At 51.8% G+C, this 15334-nt stretch overlaps 1 protein-coding gene across 5 annotated transcripts in view; it reads left to right on the forward strand.

The window, feature by feature from the left end:
* LOC133356597 (cystic fibrosis transmembrane conductance regulator-like) overlaps positions 1 to 14948 on the forward strand; it is an 82733-nt gene extending 67785 nt beyond the window's left edge. For 3 of the 5 annotated variants that reach the window (XM_061574201.1, XM_061574202.1, XM_061574205.1), the window contains 10 exons: positions 1489 to 1568; positions 1908 to 2058; positions 3640 to 3867; positions 4256 to 4356; positions 4592 to 4783; positions 5634 to 5789; positions 6112 to 6201; positions 6932 to 7104; positions 7865 to 7970; positions 9401 to 14948. In XM_061574201.1, coding sequence (XP_061430185.1) covers positions 1489 to 1568; positions 1908 to 2058; positions 3640 to 3867; positions 4256 to 4356; positions 4592 to 4783; positions 5634 to 5789; positions 6112 to 6201; positions 6932 to 7104; positions 7865 to 7970; positions 9401 to 9607 — 1484 coding nt within the window. In that variant the 3' untranslated portion in view covers positions 9608 to 14948. Of the gene's footprint in view, positions 1 to 1488; positions 1569 to 1907; positions 2059 to 3639; positions 3868 to 4255; positions 4357 to 4591; positions 4784 to 5633; positions 5790 to 6111; positions 6202 to 6552; positions 6899 to 6931; positions 7105 to 7864; positions 7971 to 9400 lie in introns of those variants that run through there. The other 2 variants (XM_061574203.1, XM_061574204.1) reach the window with 2 other exon arrangements.
* The last annotated feature ends 386 nt before the right edge of the window (positions 14949 to 15334 follow it).

Below are 15334 nucleotides of genomic sequence, written 5' to 3' on the forward strand. Positions count from 1 at the left end.
GCACTGAATCGTGTACGCAGCCACTCAGCCCCCTCGATCATGCACACAGTCACCCACGCACCCACTCACGCACTCACTCGCTCACCTAGTCACTCACCCAGACACCCACTCACGCACCCACTCGCTCACCCAGTCACGCACACACCCACTCACGCACCCACTCGCTCACCCAGTCACCCACGCACCCACCCGCTCACCCAGTCACCCACGAACCCACTCACGCACTCACTCGCTCACCCAGTCACTCACCCAGACACCCACTCACGCACCCACTCGCTCACCCAGTCACGCACACACCCACTCACGCACCCACTCGCTCACCCAGTCACCCACCCACTCGCTCACCCAGTCACCCACCCACTCGCTCACCCAGTCACCCACGGACCCACTCACACACTCACTCGCTCACTCACCCAGTCATGCACACACTCACACACTCACTCACTCGCTCACCCAGTCACGCACCCACTCACGCACTCACTCGCTCACCCAGTCACGCACACACCCACTCACACACTCACTCGCTCACCCAGTCACCCACGGACCCACTCACTCACTGAATCATGCACTCACTCGCTCACCCAGTCACGCACACACCCACTCACACACTGACTCACGCACTCACTCGCTCATCCAGTCACGCACACACCCATTCACGCACTCACTTACGCACTCACTCGCTCACCCAGGCACGCACACACCCACTCACACACCCACTCACGCACTCACTCGCTCACCCAGGCACGCACACACCCACTCACCCACTCACGCACTCACTCGCTCACCCAAGCACGCACACACACACTCACACACTCACGCACTCACTCGCTCACCCAGTCACGCACACACCCACTCACACACCCACTCACGCACTCACTCGCTCACCCAGGCACGCACACACCCACTCACACACCCACTCACGCACTCACTCGCTCACCCAGGCACGCACACACCCACTCACCCACTCACGCACTCACTCGCTCACCCAAGCACGCACACACACACTCACACACTCACGCACTCACTCGCTCACCCAGTCGCGCACACACCCACTCACACACCCACTCACGCACTCACTCGCTCACCCAGGCACGCAAACACCCACTCACACACTCACTCACGCACTCACTCGCTCACCCAGTCACGCACACACCCACTCACACACCCACTCACACACTCACTCACGCACTCACACACTCACTGACACACCCACTCACGCACTCGCTCATGCACGCACCCAACCACCCTTTAACTCACGCACGCACTCACGCGCCCACTCATCCAAACACCCACTCACAAAGGTCACCCATAAAGCCTTAGCAGATTGTTAGGCAAGTGCTGCTAGCGAGCACCTATTAAAAGCCGACACGAGGAGGTGAGTGGCCAGCACAACGCCCGGCGCCACCTTTGCACTCCCAGTACTGATGTTAACGGAGGAACCGCGATCATGAATCCCACTTTAACGCGACACTGTTTCTGTTTCTCTAGGCTACATCATCAACCGCTTTTCAAAAGATGTGGCCATCACCGATGATCAGCTCCCACTGGCAATATTCGATTACTTCCAGGTGAGTTCTGTTGTGTGTGTCTAAGAGAGAGCATTTGTGCCTGTATGTGTCTCTGTATGTGCCGTGCCGGTCTTCATAGGCGCTTGCTAACAGCGCTTGCCCCAAAAGTTTATTAAGGCTACACGGGGGATCTTTGTCTTTATGTGTGAGTGAGGAGCAGTGTTGCAGAGTAGTTGACCCGCTGCGCTACGAATCCGACGACCCGAGTTCGATTCCCACTCACGGCCAACACCCGTGACGATTAATCTGAACCAGTCCTGCACCTCCCTTAGGTCGACTCAGCCTCAAATGAGTCCTTAGCTGGTGTGGTGCGTGGCCACTGACGCTCCCACTCCGCAGCTGTTCCTCATCGTGCTGGGCGCGGTGACCGTGGTGAGCGCCATGATCCCGTGGACGATGCTCGTCACGCTGCCTCTCGGCATCAGCTGCATGATCCTGCGCCACTACTTCCTGAGGACGTTCCGCCAGCTCAAGCAGATGGAGTCGGAAGGTGAGGCGAACACGCGCGTGTCGCGGTTACATCTAGTCCAACACCATGTGAGACTAGGCTCTAAGGAAAGCTGTCTCGGGTGTGGACCAATCAACTTCAAGGACAGTGCACATTATCAGAGTTGTGTTTTTTGTTTGCATTATGGCTGCAGGTATTGTGGTCTATGCAAACATGACTCCTTGTAAAAAGGTGTCAGTTTTGTTGCCAGATAGAAGGGTTAAACAACCAATTATCATATTATTACTGGCAAATTAGGTTCCAATGGTGAGGTGGGAACAAGTAAAGGTGCGGGCCAGACCCGCCCCTAGGGTACACGGCAAATCGGGGCGACCACCCCGGGCCCCGCGCTTTGGGGGGCCCCGTGCTTCGACGTCACGGTGTCAGATGTAACACTCCCGGTTTGGTTTGAAGGCGTCGGGTGGCCCACGCGGTGGGATTTGCCCTGAGGCCCTCCCACCCCCCCACCCTGGGTGCAGCCTGCCGTAGATTGCTAAGGGCCCTGCTAGCTGACGCGTGGCCAGTACGTCAGCGCGAGAGGTTGAACAGTATCGAGATTGGGCACGAGTTCGAGGTGATATTGCCTTTTACCCAGTGACAATAAACCTTACTCACCACGTACAGCGTAAGCATTAGGAGGGTCAATTACTCAGAGACGGGCCTAAAAGCCAAAAGTGGAAGCGATGGGGCCTTCAGAGGAAGGGATGGGGTCTATGATGATGATGATGATGTAGCAGCCAGGCAGCTCAGGGTAGAGCGAGGGGCTCGCAATTGGAAGGTTGCGAGTTGAAATCCTGGCTGTGGGGGTTGACTCATCATCCCTATGTGGGTTGATAAAGTGAATATCACTTTGCGGAGAAGTCAACAGTGGTTGTACTCTGGATCGACTCGCCCACGTCCTAGTCATGTGGAATTTCCACCGCTGGCTTCTGGCAGTAAGAAAGGGGATGAGCACCGACTCATTGCTCGTTGGAGCGGGAGATCGCTCAGACACTCGATGTCAAGTACAAGTGTAATAAAGGTCGTGGAAGCGACTTCTGGAATCCGGTCTTTATTTGTCTTTCGTTCACAACACTCCCATCTTACTCCTTCACGCTGCTGACAGACAGCGTGAGAGGGAGAGAGAGAGAGACACGCGCGGCCACGTGGCAGCCTGGACCCCGCTCCAGCGTGGCCTCACCCTCCGTTCATTCCAGATCTGACCACGTGTTGTCCGTCTCCACCCCTTTAAATACCCGGGTCATGTGGTACCTTTCCACCAATCCTGGTTAACCTCCATGGAATCTTCTAGACTCCATCGTACGATCCCAGGACCGCGCCCCTGACTCGTCCCCCCATTGGCTGTGGCTAAAGCCAGCAGATCCAATCCTCTACATACAGATGTCACCTTCCAATTACGTCAGGGCCACGCCCCTAGACTTCCCCCCATTGGCTATGGGCCAGGACCGGTAGAGCCAATCATCGTAACGAGGTGTGATCCATCAACCACCCGGATATATGCTCACATTACACAAGGAATGCTGCTGCCCGTGTGTGCACCTCTGCTAAGCCGTGTGTTTTGTTCCCATGTGCTTTTTTCCACAGCCAAAAACCCAATCTTTGCTCACATTGTCGCCACTCTGAAAGGGCTGTGGACGATCAGGGCTTTCAGCCGAGACGACTACTTTGAAAACATCTTCCACCAAGCCCTGGACATCCACACGGCCACCTGGTTCCTCTACCTCTCCGCCCTTCGCTGGTTCCAGATGCGAATCGACATCATTTTCACACTGTTCATCACGGCGGTGACGTTCATTTCCGTGGGGGTGAAGGGTCAGTCCTTGCCCCTCACCCTGCTCCCACGAGACGCCCACGTTTCACACACACACACACAACTCTCTTCTTGTTGTTGTTATTACGTGTAGCGTTTTACTCCAGGGATGGTTAAACTAAACTAGTTTCTATTTTACCAGGCCACAAGTGATAGCTCGACGAAGTGGCTTAACACGTGGAAATGTAATGCAACCAAATACTATAAAGTAGTTTGTTAAATATCTTTGGGACTGAAGAGCAGAGTTATTATCATTGTTGAATGCCTAAAGTTGTAGGTTTGCGTGTGGTTTCATGCACCTGCCCCCTGCTTCTAAGGCAGCAGCGTACACAACAACACAACACTGACCGGCCTTTGTCAATATAATAACGCTGCCGCTTGTTGTCACAGGTTACAGCGAAGGCTCCATTGCCATTGCGCTCACGCTGGCCATGAACATCATGAGCACCTTCCAGTGGGCCATCAACACCAGCATCGAGGTGGAGGGCATGGTGAGTGCTGGCCACAGCGCCGTTCGCCCCGCTTTAATTGAGTACCTGGTGCTGTGTGTAAACGTCATCATTCGGGAGACAAATGTGCTGGCCACCCGCCTCCTCGTGTCCCCCTGCCAGCTTTCATAAGTGCTGGCTTACAGCACTTACCCCAGAAGTCTGTTAAGGCTATCCGGGGGATCTTAATCTTTGATGATGCAGTGCGTCTAATGAGTGAATCGCGTGATGCACTCAGATGCGTTCCACGGAGCGGATTTTGCGCTTCATGGACATCCCGGAGGAGAGCAGTGGCTTCGTGGTGACGCCGCCGCCGCCGGACTGGCCCAATGCCGGCCACCTGGAGGTGGTGAACCTTTCCATGCGGCACTCGCCGACAGCGCCGTACGTGCTCCAGAACATCTCCTTCAACGTCCAGCAGGGACAGAAGGTGCTCCACGCTGCTTGCTTCACGATGGCCGTGCGAGGCATATGGCCGCCACCATTTGCACCGTAGACCAAACCCAGACGCACTTCTCAAGACGGCCGAGGCCTATGATCAAAACTGTGCAGTGAAGTGTGATGACAGAGTTCCACACAATGTCGGTACCAGGACTCTCGGCAAAAATCAACTCCCGCCGCCCAAAGACAAATGCCAATTCCGGAATTGGACTGCACAGTACAAACAGAACATTTACAAGAATGATTGTGGAAAGGAAAGTTGAATTTCTGGGACGTGTAATGAGAAAATAGGAGACTGAACATGAATATGTTTTTACTGGTGCAGGGAGCCGGGGAAGACAGTGATTAAGTTACACTGTAAGCAATTTGAATGACTGGATGCAACTGGGAGGAGTATCTGATACAGAGTTTGTGAGTAAATACCACGGACAGAGCCGAATGTAAGGAGGTCACAGTCGCCGACATGAGAGAGGACTGTACCAGGTCCAACCGGCCAGGTAGTGACCCTGGTGAGGTGGCGCTCCGGCGTTTTGGAGGCAAGGGTTGACGGCTCACAGATCTGTGAAACTCGCTAACCCACTGGGCGACGAGGACGCCAAGAGAGGGTGGTGCGCAGAGGTCGCAACCGGGTACCCGATACCCGTACCCTACCCGATACCCGGCTACCCGTACCCGGCCGGGTACGGGTACGGGCACCCGTTTGCGACCCTGGTGCAGCCGGGTACAGGTACAGGTAAGGAATCCAAACCCGTTTGCGACCTCTGGCGGTGCGGCAAGCGGGCTCGCGAACCCGGCGTGGCCGCACGGGGCGTGACCGGCGCCGTTGCGTCTCCGCACAGATGGGAATCCTGGGCCGCACGGGCGCGGGGAAGAGCACGCTGCTCGCGTGCCTGCTGCTGCAGAGGGACGTGGAGGGAGAGGTGCGCATCGACGGCCTGTCGGCGCGTAACGTGGCACCCTACACGTGGAGGTCGGCGTTCCAGGTCATCACGCAGGTGAGGAGGAACGTTTACCGGTGGCCTCTGGGTAGCACGTTGAGTGCGTTAGCCATGATGCCGTGGCAGCAGTTGGGAGTCGTGAGCAGTCAAGAAAATTTTGAGAAAGCACGACCGTGTTCACCAACATCGGCCGGTGACATTCCTCCCGGGTTGAACGTTTGCACGTCCAGGTCTGGACATGCCTAGGGTAGGTGGCGTTGCCGAACGGCGTCGCTCGTCCCGTGAAGCGGAGCCTGGCGCTGCTCGATTTGGGCGGATCGTGACCGTCCCTCTTCACGCTTTTTACAAAACTCAAACGCTGCTCGTTTCTCTTTTGCAGAAAATATTTATTTTTACCGGAACGTTAAGGAAAAATCTGGATCCGTACGGACGATGCAACGATGAAGAAATATGGAAAGCCATTGACCTGGTGAGTCCATGTTGCACGCGGGCGGTACAAGAGTGACGACCTACAGTTACTTTCAATTCACAAGTTCTTCCCCAGCTAGCCGTACACATTTGTCCCGTCGGTGTTGCAACGTCTTACTGCCAGAAGCGTTTAGTCTCCTGGGCCAGACACAGGAGCCACTTCAGGACACCTGCTCTCTCAACGCACAAACCCATGCAGCTCACCTCCCGTAAATGTCAGTCGCTTTGGCCGCTGCCGTAACCTTTAACTTGAATGACGCAACTTGGCTGCCCACGACACCATGGCATGCCATTACCACCATGTTAGAAATACCCAGAATGCATTGTGCAGCTGTGATGTCGCTTTCCACAGGAGTTTTTCAACGTTACACGCAACCGCTACACAATTACAGCGCCGGAATGAGACGTCATGCAACCACAACCACAATGCCTCCTCTGCCTTTCGCCTTAAAGAACTCCCCGTGACCGGGCCGGCAGTCATTCCTCGCGCTCCTTGCCCAGCGTGCATCGCACCGGCTCGGATTAACCGCCGGGTCCGGTTAGAAACAGCTGCATGGCTTCGCCACCGTGCCGCCGTGAGCGACCAGTGCTTTCACGCCACCGCATAGTCAACCGCGCCGCGCCCGTGCAGCCCGGCGGGTAACGGAGCCGCACGGGTCTCCGGGCTGTCCACCGACCCTCGCCCGCGGAGCGCTGATGCCACGCGCTACCCTTGCGATGGTGCGCCGCAGGCGGGGCTGCGCGACGTGGTGGAGGCGCTGCCTGGAGGGCTCGACGTCATGCTGGTGGAGGGCGGGTGGGTGCTGAGCGAAGGGCAGAAGCAGCTCCTCTCGCTGGTGCGCTGCCTCCTCTACAAGGCCCGGATCCTGCTGCTGGACGAGCCCACGGCAAACCTCGACCAGATGTGCGTGAGCCCCCCCCCCCCGCGGTGCAGTACGTGGGACACCGCGTGGGTCGAAACCACTCCAGGGCTTTGCTTGTGGAGAGAATCAATGCTGCTGAAATGATGCACTCCCGCAAGGCTGCGTGGTTGATGGGATGTCTAAATGCTGTCGTGTTTTACGCGCACGCAGAGATGTGGGAAAGAGTCGAATTGTGTGCGTCTTAATATTGTTGTTCATATTGTTACTCCGCACCGACGCTCGCTCTAGCGGAGATACTCCTTTGTCCTTCACAATTAAAGCCATCTCTGGGAATGTTTGTGGGTGTGATGGTGGTGGTTTTATGTTTGGGAAAAACGATGTGAAAATCTGAAGAAAATACAACAGCAAAGCGATCTTGTATAAATTGGAGAGAGAGAAAATTTGATGGTGTAGCCCAATGCCCCTCTGCGGTGAAACGTTACAGTGAGTGCGTATCAGGGCCTTTACTGCCAAGATTTCACGATCTCTAAATACAGTATTGCAATGTTACAAGCAAGTCTCTCAAGCCATTTTCATAGCCACTACATTATCACGTGGTGTTTTAAAATGAAATCCAGAATGAACATTGCATGTAGGTTGTGTAATAACAAGAACGGCTCTGATACGATCAAGATATAACCTATATCACTGGGAATGTTTAAAATTAAAGGTGTCACACTCTGCGAGTTGCCCGTCTGGTGAGTGATGAAGAGCTGACCCCCGTGTGTGTGCGTGTCCACTCGCTTCGTCTTATGTCTGCAGAACGGCACAGATCATGATGAGGATCATTCGTAAGGAATTTAAGGACTGCACCATCTTGGTCTCGGAGCACAGGATCCGCGCCATTTACGACTGCAATCAGATCCTTGTGAGTAGTTCATCATCGTCTTCTTGGTTCTTTCGGTAAAGTCACGGAGAAGGAAATAATAAAATAATACAAATAAAACATAATAAAATAATTCTCACGACGTTTCGGCCACAACGCAAGCAGCCGTCTGCTTGCTTGCGTTGTGGCCGAAACGTCGTGAGAATTATTTTATTATGTTTAATTTTTATCATTTTATTATTTCCCTTCTCCGTGACTTTACCGAAAGAACCAAGAAGATGAATCCCTGCAGTCACGAAAGCTTTAAATCGACATATAGTTGATCATCATGATCGCCGTCATCATCACCATTGGTCCAAGCAGGCCTGACACTGCTGATGAGACAATGGATGTCGAACACGGTCCATAGTTTGCTTGCGTTGACCCAATGCTGCTGAAATTACGCACTTCCAGAAAGGCTGTGTGGCTAATAGGATGTGTAAAACATGTTTTATTTGGAGGAACAGATATGGGAAGGAGACAAACCATCTGCGTATTCATGATCATCACGATTAGCTAATATTCTCTATCCACTGCTGTATTGCCATTTCCCAAGCCAGCCCCATTATCGGTTGTCCTGTGCAACTGCAATGATAGTGCCCAAGCCCGGCAAGTCTCATCCATCAGTTTCCCTGTTAGCCGTGTCCCCTGCAAATGTGTTTGCCATCGCTTCATCTGGAATCTTTAAAGAGAAATTCGCCAGGGTAACGTTATCTTCATTCTCGAGCCCACTGTCCTGATTTGGTGACACACCCCTTGTCCGTGCTGAGGCCGCATGCACCACCCACGTAGGAGAAAACTCAGCTCCCGTCCGATTATCTGATCAAATAATTCCTCTCGTCCGCAAATAACTGCGCTATGAATCCAGCGACAATACCTGACCACGGCTAATATTAGTGGTGAGCGATATCTGGACCGGTGCTGGGCATCCCCCTACTACTCACCCAGACTGAACCAGCGTGGCAGGGGATGGTCAGAACAACTCCCATGACCAAAATGGCATGGAGAGGCCTTCATCCAGCATTGGATTGACAGATGGCTGCACTGTATGTTGTTATTATTATCTTGCAATATTAATCGTAGATAATATATCTAATTTTCTGTGATGTTTCTCTTATTTGCGAAGCCGGTTACACAAAGGAAGCAAACGCGGACGACACTGAGCTTAGTTTTCCTGCCCCAGCCAACGGCATGGCCGAGGAAATGTATACTTTTCCTGGTGCCTTCACCCGACTCGTTTTCCTTTTCCAGGCCCGTGCCTGGCTACAGCGAAAACACAAAAGGTGGCAATCAGAATTAGAATATTTATACTGGAGGAATCCGATGAGCTATACAACTCTTTTTCACAGATGTCCATTAGTTGTCCAACCAGCCTTGGGTGCGACCACCGGTGTGGACTTGAACCCGAGGCCGCCTCTGTGTGACACCCGCAGGTCCTGGAGGACGGAAAAGTGAGGGAGTACGGGACGGCGCAGATGGTGTTCAAGAAGAGCGCCCTGTTCCGCGAGTTCGTGCCGGACGCGGGCTCGTTCCGGGGTCACCCCGTGAGGAGCAGCATGACCCTCAGACACTCCATCAAGCACATCTCCCTCCAGGAGGAGCTGGCCGAAGACGACGTCATACAAGAGACGAGGCTCTAGCTCACGACACCGGCGGGGATGAAAGTATTTCCGCAGTTTTGTTGGTGAGCCTCGCTTGGAGGATTTTTGTAAAAGTGCGTCTGTGTGTGAGTGTGTGCGCAAAGTTGGTGCGTGTGGATATCCAGCAGGTGGAGCGGTGGCACAGTGGTTAGTGCACCGCACTACGAACCCGGCGACCTAGGTTTGATTCCTGACCATAGCTAACAATAATGGCGAATGCCTGAACCGTCCTAGGCCTTCACCAAGTGGACTTGGCTTTAATTAGCACGTGGTGCAATGTGTTTGCATCAGCATTGGACAGATGAAGAGTGCCGGGTCGCGGCCTTAATAGGTGCTTGCTTCAGAGCACCTGCCCCAACAATCTAAATGAGGCTATATGGGGATCTTTGTCAGGCACAGAGTGCAGCCCAGATGTGCGAGCGGTTAACACCATATCAAGTTCAAGTTCATTTATTAGGTATAGCCCTGTGAGCCATTCGGCTCTTGAATCGGGTGCAACAAAAAACAAAAAACATGAACAAAAACATCTTAAAGTGAATATGTGACTAAGTGCAAATAGAAAATCCAAGAAAAGACAGCAAAATATTGCAGAAAAAAGACACCGTACACCAACGCTGTGTGCAAAAATCCTAGTGGGATGCAAGTCAAACAACAACAACAACCATAAGACAATATGAAGTTGGAGATCGTCTATAATGCAGCTAATGTTTCTGGTTAATAATTGCTACAATGTCTAAAGAGATGTTTTCATGAGATTGTAATCATCACATCTATTTTGTTTGTAAACGAGAGTAGTGAAGGTGGTAATTGCGACTGTAGACACCTGCCATTCACAACTTGCATGGGACTTGTTTCCCATTCTTGAAAAGTGAAAGTCCCCGGGTTTGACGCACGTGCAAGGGCTATCCACAACGCAGTCTGGCTCACGGTTGGAGAACCGTTGCCCTGCTGGGGTCCAAACAAACCGAGCCTTCCAGATCCCTGAGGCGGGCTGGCACACATGGGCACCTGCCGCAGTGTTATCCAATAGCGAGGCGACAATAACTTGGGCTCACTTTCACCGTGGTGACAGATATGACTGAGCAAGGCAAAAATTAGAAACAGCGTCGTCAGATCCACACGTTTTCCCTCCAGCGTTCGATTAGCGCAGCCGAGATGCTCGCAGTGACGGATAAATATTGCTCGCGGTCCGTTGGCCAACTCCTCGTTGGCCTCATGTGGCAGCGGGCTGGACGAAGCGAAGTCACGGGCCAGGTGCGGCCCAGGGCCGTAGGCTCCACACCCCTAGGCTAGCGTGCCGCGGTAGCGCACGCGATGCGCGCACGAGGAGGACACGTGGAAGATCTCGCTCGGCACCGGCGCACGGAGTTCGTGCTTCGTCAGTGTCTCGTGAGGTACGGCAACAACTCGATTGTCCCAAATACTAGAGACAGCAAAACACAGCAGCAGGAGCTCACAGGCACAGCGCGAACAGCCGGCCGTCATTTGAGGCTATCAACCGTCCTGTTTTGGCCAGGACACCGCTGTTCCGGTGTCCTGAAGTGTTTCCAAAAAAATTGGGATTTTTTTTTCCCGGTTTAAAATTTTCTGGCTTCATGCATGAATCTTGGTTTGGGCAAACGGCGGGGCTACCTGAATATTGGGCGGGGTTGATAGAGTCGGCTAGGCTTCTGAGCAGCAGGCGGAGTCAACATCGAATAGCGAATCCGTGCGCTGTGCGTGTGAAGCTCGCGAATAAGTGGGCATGGCTTCCTTCAAGTGGGAGGGGCTGACCGAGGGAAGGGCCTCACAGGCATGTTAGTAGATTTAGTCACGTGGGGCGAGGTTGAAGCTGTGATGGAAGGGTCGTTGTTGTCGATGTTTCTCGTTGTGTCTGTGCTCATGTAATTCAGTGTCTACTGCCAGCAAGTTCTGTAAGTGGCGGCTTCCCGTGACACTTTTTATATTGAACTTCGTTTTTTCTAATTCTTGTGTTGACTCGTCCAGATTATTTAGATTTCTGGATCAGCGGTGACCATGTTAGTGTGGCTTTACTGTATTCGTGTTGCTGTACTGCCTATAAGAGGGAAGCTAGATGTGAACTCAAAGGGCGCTAATCACGAGTTGCTTCCCAGCTGAGCACTGCTCAGAGCACTGTGTTCACTTTTGCAGAGCGTTGAGTCTTCACGCATGTACAGATGCTATCAGTTAAAGTCAGGCTCCAATCTGTCCGGGTTTGAGCCGCACACTCCGGGAATTGGCATCTGTGTTTGTGTGTATACCGATATCTGCTACCGGTCTTCTGTTCCAACTTTACTGCAGGACACTGCGCCGTTTTTCAGCGACCTTGGCTGACTGCGAAATACGTCTGGGTTTGGTCGACTGTGGAAACAGTGGCAGCCCGAATTTAAAGGAGGTGAAAATAATGTTACCGGCAACTGATATTGTACTCGATTTACACCCCCCAGAAGGCGTTTTAAAGCAACCTTTTGCTATGCAAGTGGAGAACGAGGGCTAGGGTTTGTCGACAAGAGGGTCTCGCCACGAGCTCGGTTTGTCAGTGTCGTGCATGACCAAGCGAAATGAACAAATGCGGCGTGTCGTGTTCCCGACCCGGTGACCCCGTCGTCCTGTGTGCCCCCTCGCGCAAAGCCGCCACTTGAAACTGCCCCGGGGCAGATGGGGCGACTGAGCACGGGGCTTCTGAGTTCGTGGCTCGTGCTGGCTATGTGCCCGACTTACGCCGCTGAACTAAAATTCTGTAATGAAGAACAAAATGTTGTTATGTCTGAACGGAAAGGGCTGTCGCCTGCGCGGACTGCCGGCAGTGACATGGAACGAGAATGGTGCCACTTCGCGAGAGAAATGTTACACAAGCTTCTTTTTTTAGGTTTTATGTTCGCGCAAAGCAGCATAACGACCTTGGAAGAGCCCGATGGGACAAAAGGCAAATGAGAGCATGAGACATTTCAGTCACTGTTAGGAAAAGACAGCGCGTATGACCAGAAGTGATTCTCTGAGCGCTACGCACACACCGCACGCACTCGTTACTGTGAAGAGGTGAGTAACCTCGCTAACTGGCGGTCAGTCACCTCCCTGTCGCTCTTCCATCGCTACTCCCATGACTACTGGTCCCATGAATTTCACTGATCATGGATTCTTCCATCCGTGCCGAAGACTCGGCGGGGCACACCGAGCGTATATCTCACCCACACCGTGGTTAGCGGCCGCGCTGCAGGGCAACGTGGTGTCCGTGCAGGTGTTTGTTGAGTCGTCTGTGTCGGTGTGACAATTTCGCACGATTGTTGGAGATAATTGTCACGCTTGATCTTCTTGGTTCTTTCGGTAAAGTCACGTAGAAGGGAAATAATAAAATAATGTATTTTATTTTTTTTATTTTTATTCTTTTATTATTTCCCTTCTACGTGACTTTACCGAAAGAACCAAGAAGATGAATCCCTGCAGTCAAGAAAGCTTTAAATCGAAAAATGTCACGCTTGAGTTTGTTGAAGATTTTCTCGTGGGATCTTACCCCCGATTGTATTAAGCATCTCGGCGTCCTGTCCTGTACGTATGTATGTTGAACTTCTTTCGTACCATACGTAGCCAATCGTGCAGAATCAGGCCAGCTCTCCTCGAATGAATGACACCAGCTTCTCAAGCGCAGTGAGTTGGTGGGCTCAGCCCGGTTACCAAAGGCTGTGCTAAACCACGATCACACTGCACTTTGCTTTCATTTAATTAGTAAAATTATAGCTGAGATAAAAAAAAACATACTCTTTGGTTTTTTCGGTAAAGTCACGTGGGTGAAAATAAAATAAAAATGAAAACAACTATATTTTTATTTTATTTTCACCTACGTGACTTTACCGAAAAAACCAAAGAGTATGGATCCTTGCAGTCACGAAAACTTCAAATCTAGAAATAAAAAAACATGTTTTGAAGAACATCCCTTGCGTACAATGCGTGTAAACCTGCAATGCCCTTCACGTGGCAAAGAGGCGATTTGATGTCCTAACTGGCAGTGATATCACCTTCCACTGGGTGGTGCACTGTTGTCTGCAAGAGTTTCGAAGGAAACACTCATCTTGCGACGCGACAATGGAATATAATTGAGAAAATACGATTGTGTTCTCGAAGTTGTCGAGATCGCTACCACCACCAACAGGATGTATGCTGCCAGTGGTATAGTTGAATGCAGATTTGACAAACTGACTTCATTTATAATTTTCAGCGGCACTGGACAGTTCGATGTTGTATGGGGCCGTCCATAAATAAATGACGTCACGCGATTTTGGACAATTTTTGACCCCCCCCCCTCGTCACACGGCGTCACAAAAGTCAGACCCCCCCTCAAATATGACGTCACAAAGCTCTCCCTCCCCCCCACAAAAAAACATGCTTCAAATCGCTTTAAACTATTGTCATTGTAGTGCGTATTTAATGTGCCGCTGCACTCTGATGTTGTAGGAGAAAACATTTATTAAAAAAAAGTCTATTTAATTAAGTAGAACGTGGTGTTTATATGTATTTAAAGTTGTGCATTTTTACGTGACGTCACATTTCTCAAACCCCCTTCCCCTCGTCACACATCGTCACAAATGTCTGACCCCCCCCCCCCAGGTGCGTGACGTCATTTATGGACGGCCCCTATGAAATACTGTGGTGTTATGCGGTTTCGAAAGTAGCTCGCTGCTGACTGGAGCTGCTGTCTGCGCGTAACCATTCGCCACGTGCACTTCTTTGATCCTTCCATTTCACTCGCAAGTTTTAAACGCGTGGAATGAGAGACGCAGACGTAAAGAGTGCGAGTGCAAATGTGTCCTGATCGTGCGTTGTATATGTTACTTGTAAGGCTCCATACATTTGCGGTGATCTGATTCCGTCTTTTTTTAACGACATTTTATCAGACGGCAGTGAGTGTGGCGGCTACACCGCGCGGAACGCAACTCGGTTCACAACTCCATGGAGAACCATGGAGTTGTTTCTACATCAACACCCTTAGCAGCGCCGACCCTATTACAGACCAATTCAGACCTTATTGGTCACCCCGTGCCCTCATACATCTCAACGTTCATCCTACAAAGTCCCATCGCGAGGGAGAAACGGTTGTACGCCGTATGGACCTGGAAACTCAATTTCCGTGTGCAAGAATGCGGGGTAAACCGTATGGGTTGACAGGTATGGGATTGGCTTGCTCGAATACCAACCCTGTGTAGAAGACGAGACATTTCTGTGTTGAATCCTGATGCAAGCTCTGGATAAACGTTAATTTACAGTTTGATACGTGTTGAATAACTTGATCTTTATAAAGCTGTTTTGTATATTTTGTATATAAAATAAAACTGGACAGTTTAACCGACAGTGCCTCCTCATTCGCTGTGCGGTGGCTACGTGGTGGTGATCTCAGGGCCTGATGGGTCCAGAACTGTGCACGGGACGCCTTACAGAGAAGGGTCGCTGTGAACCCCTCGTCACCAACTTCCTGGACATTCCCCGACAATGCCAACCGATGTCGTTTTGGGCCAAAGTTGCACAAATGTTGATCGCTTTATTTGTAAATGCCAAGTGCATACATCAGTTGTGTTTATGCCGAGTATCATGTCGTGACCAGTGCCGGATTATCCTAGTAGCAAAAGTAGCTGCATATGCTACGGACCCCGCACTTTCAAGGGCCCCGCGCGAAATGCTTTCAAGCTATCAATTCCGGTTCAGTGATTCTGCACTTGCTCTATTACTATAGTACTA

Source organism: Lethenteron reissneri, chromosome 54 (assembly GCF_015708825.2).
Source record: "Lethenteron reissneri isolate LAM-NWPU_2019-01 chromosome 54, ASM1570882v1, whole genome shotgun sequence".
NCBI lineage: Eukaryota > Metazoa > Chordata > Hyperoartia > Petromyzontiformes > Petromyzontidae > Lethenteron > Lethenteron reissneri.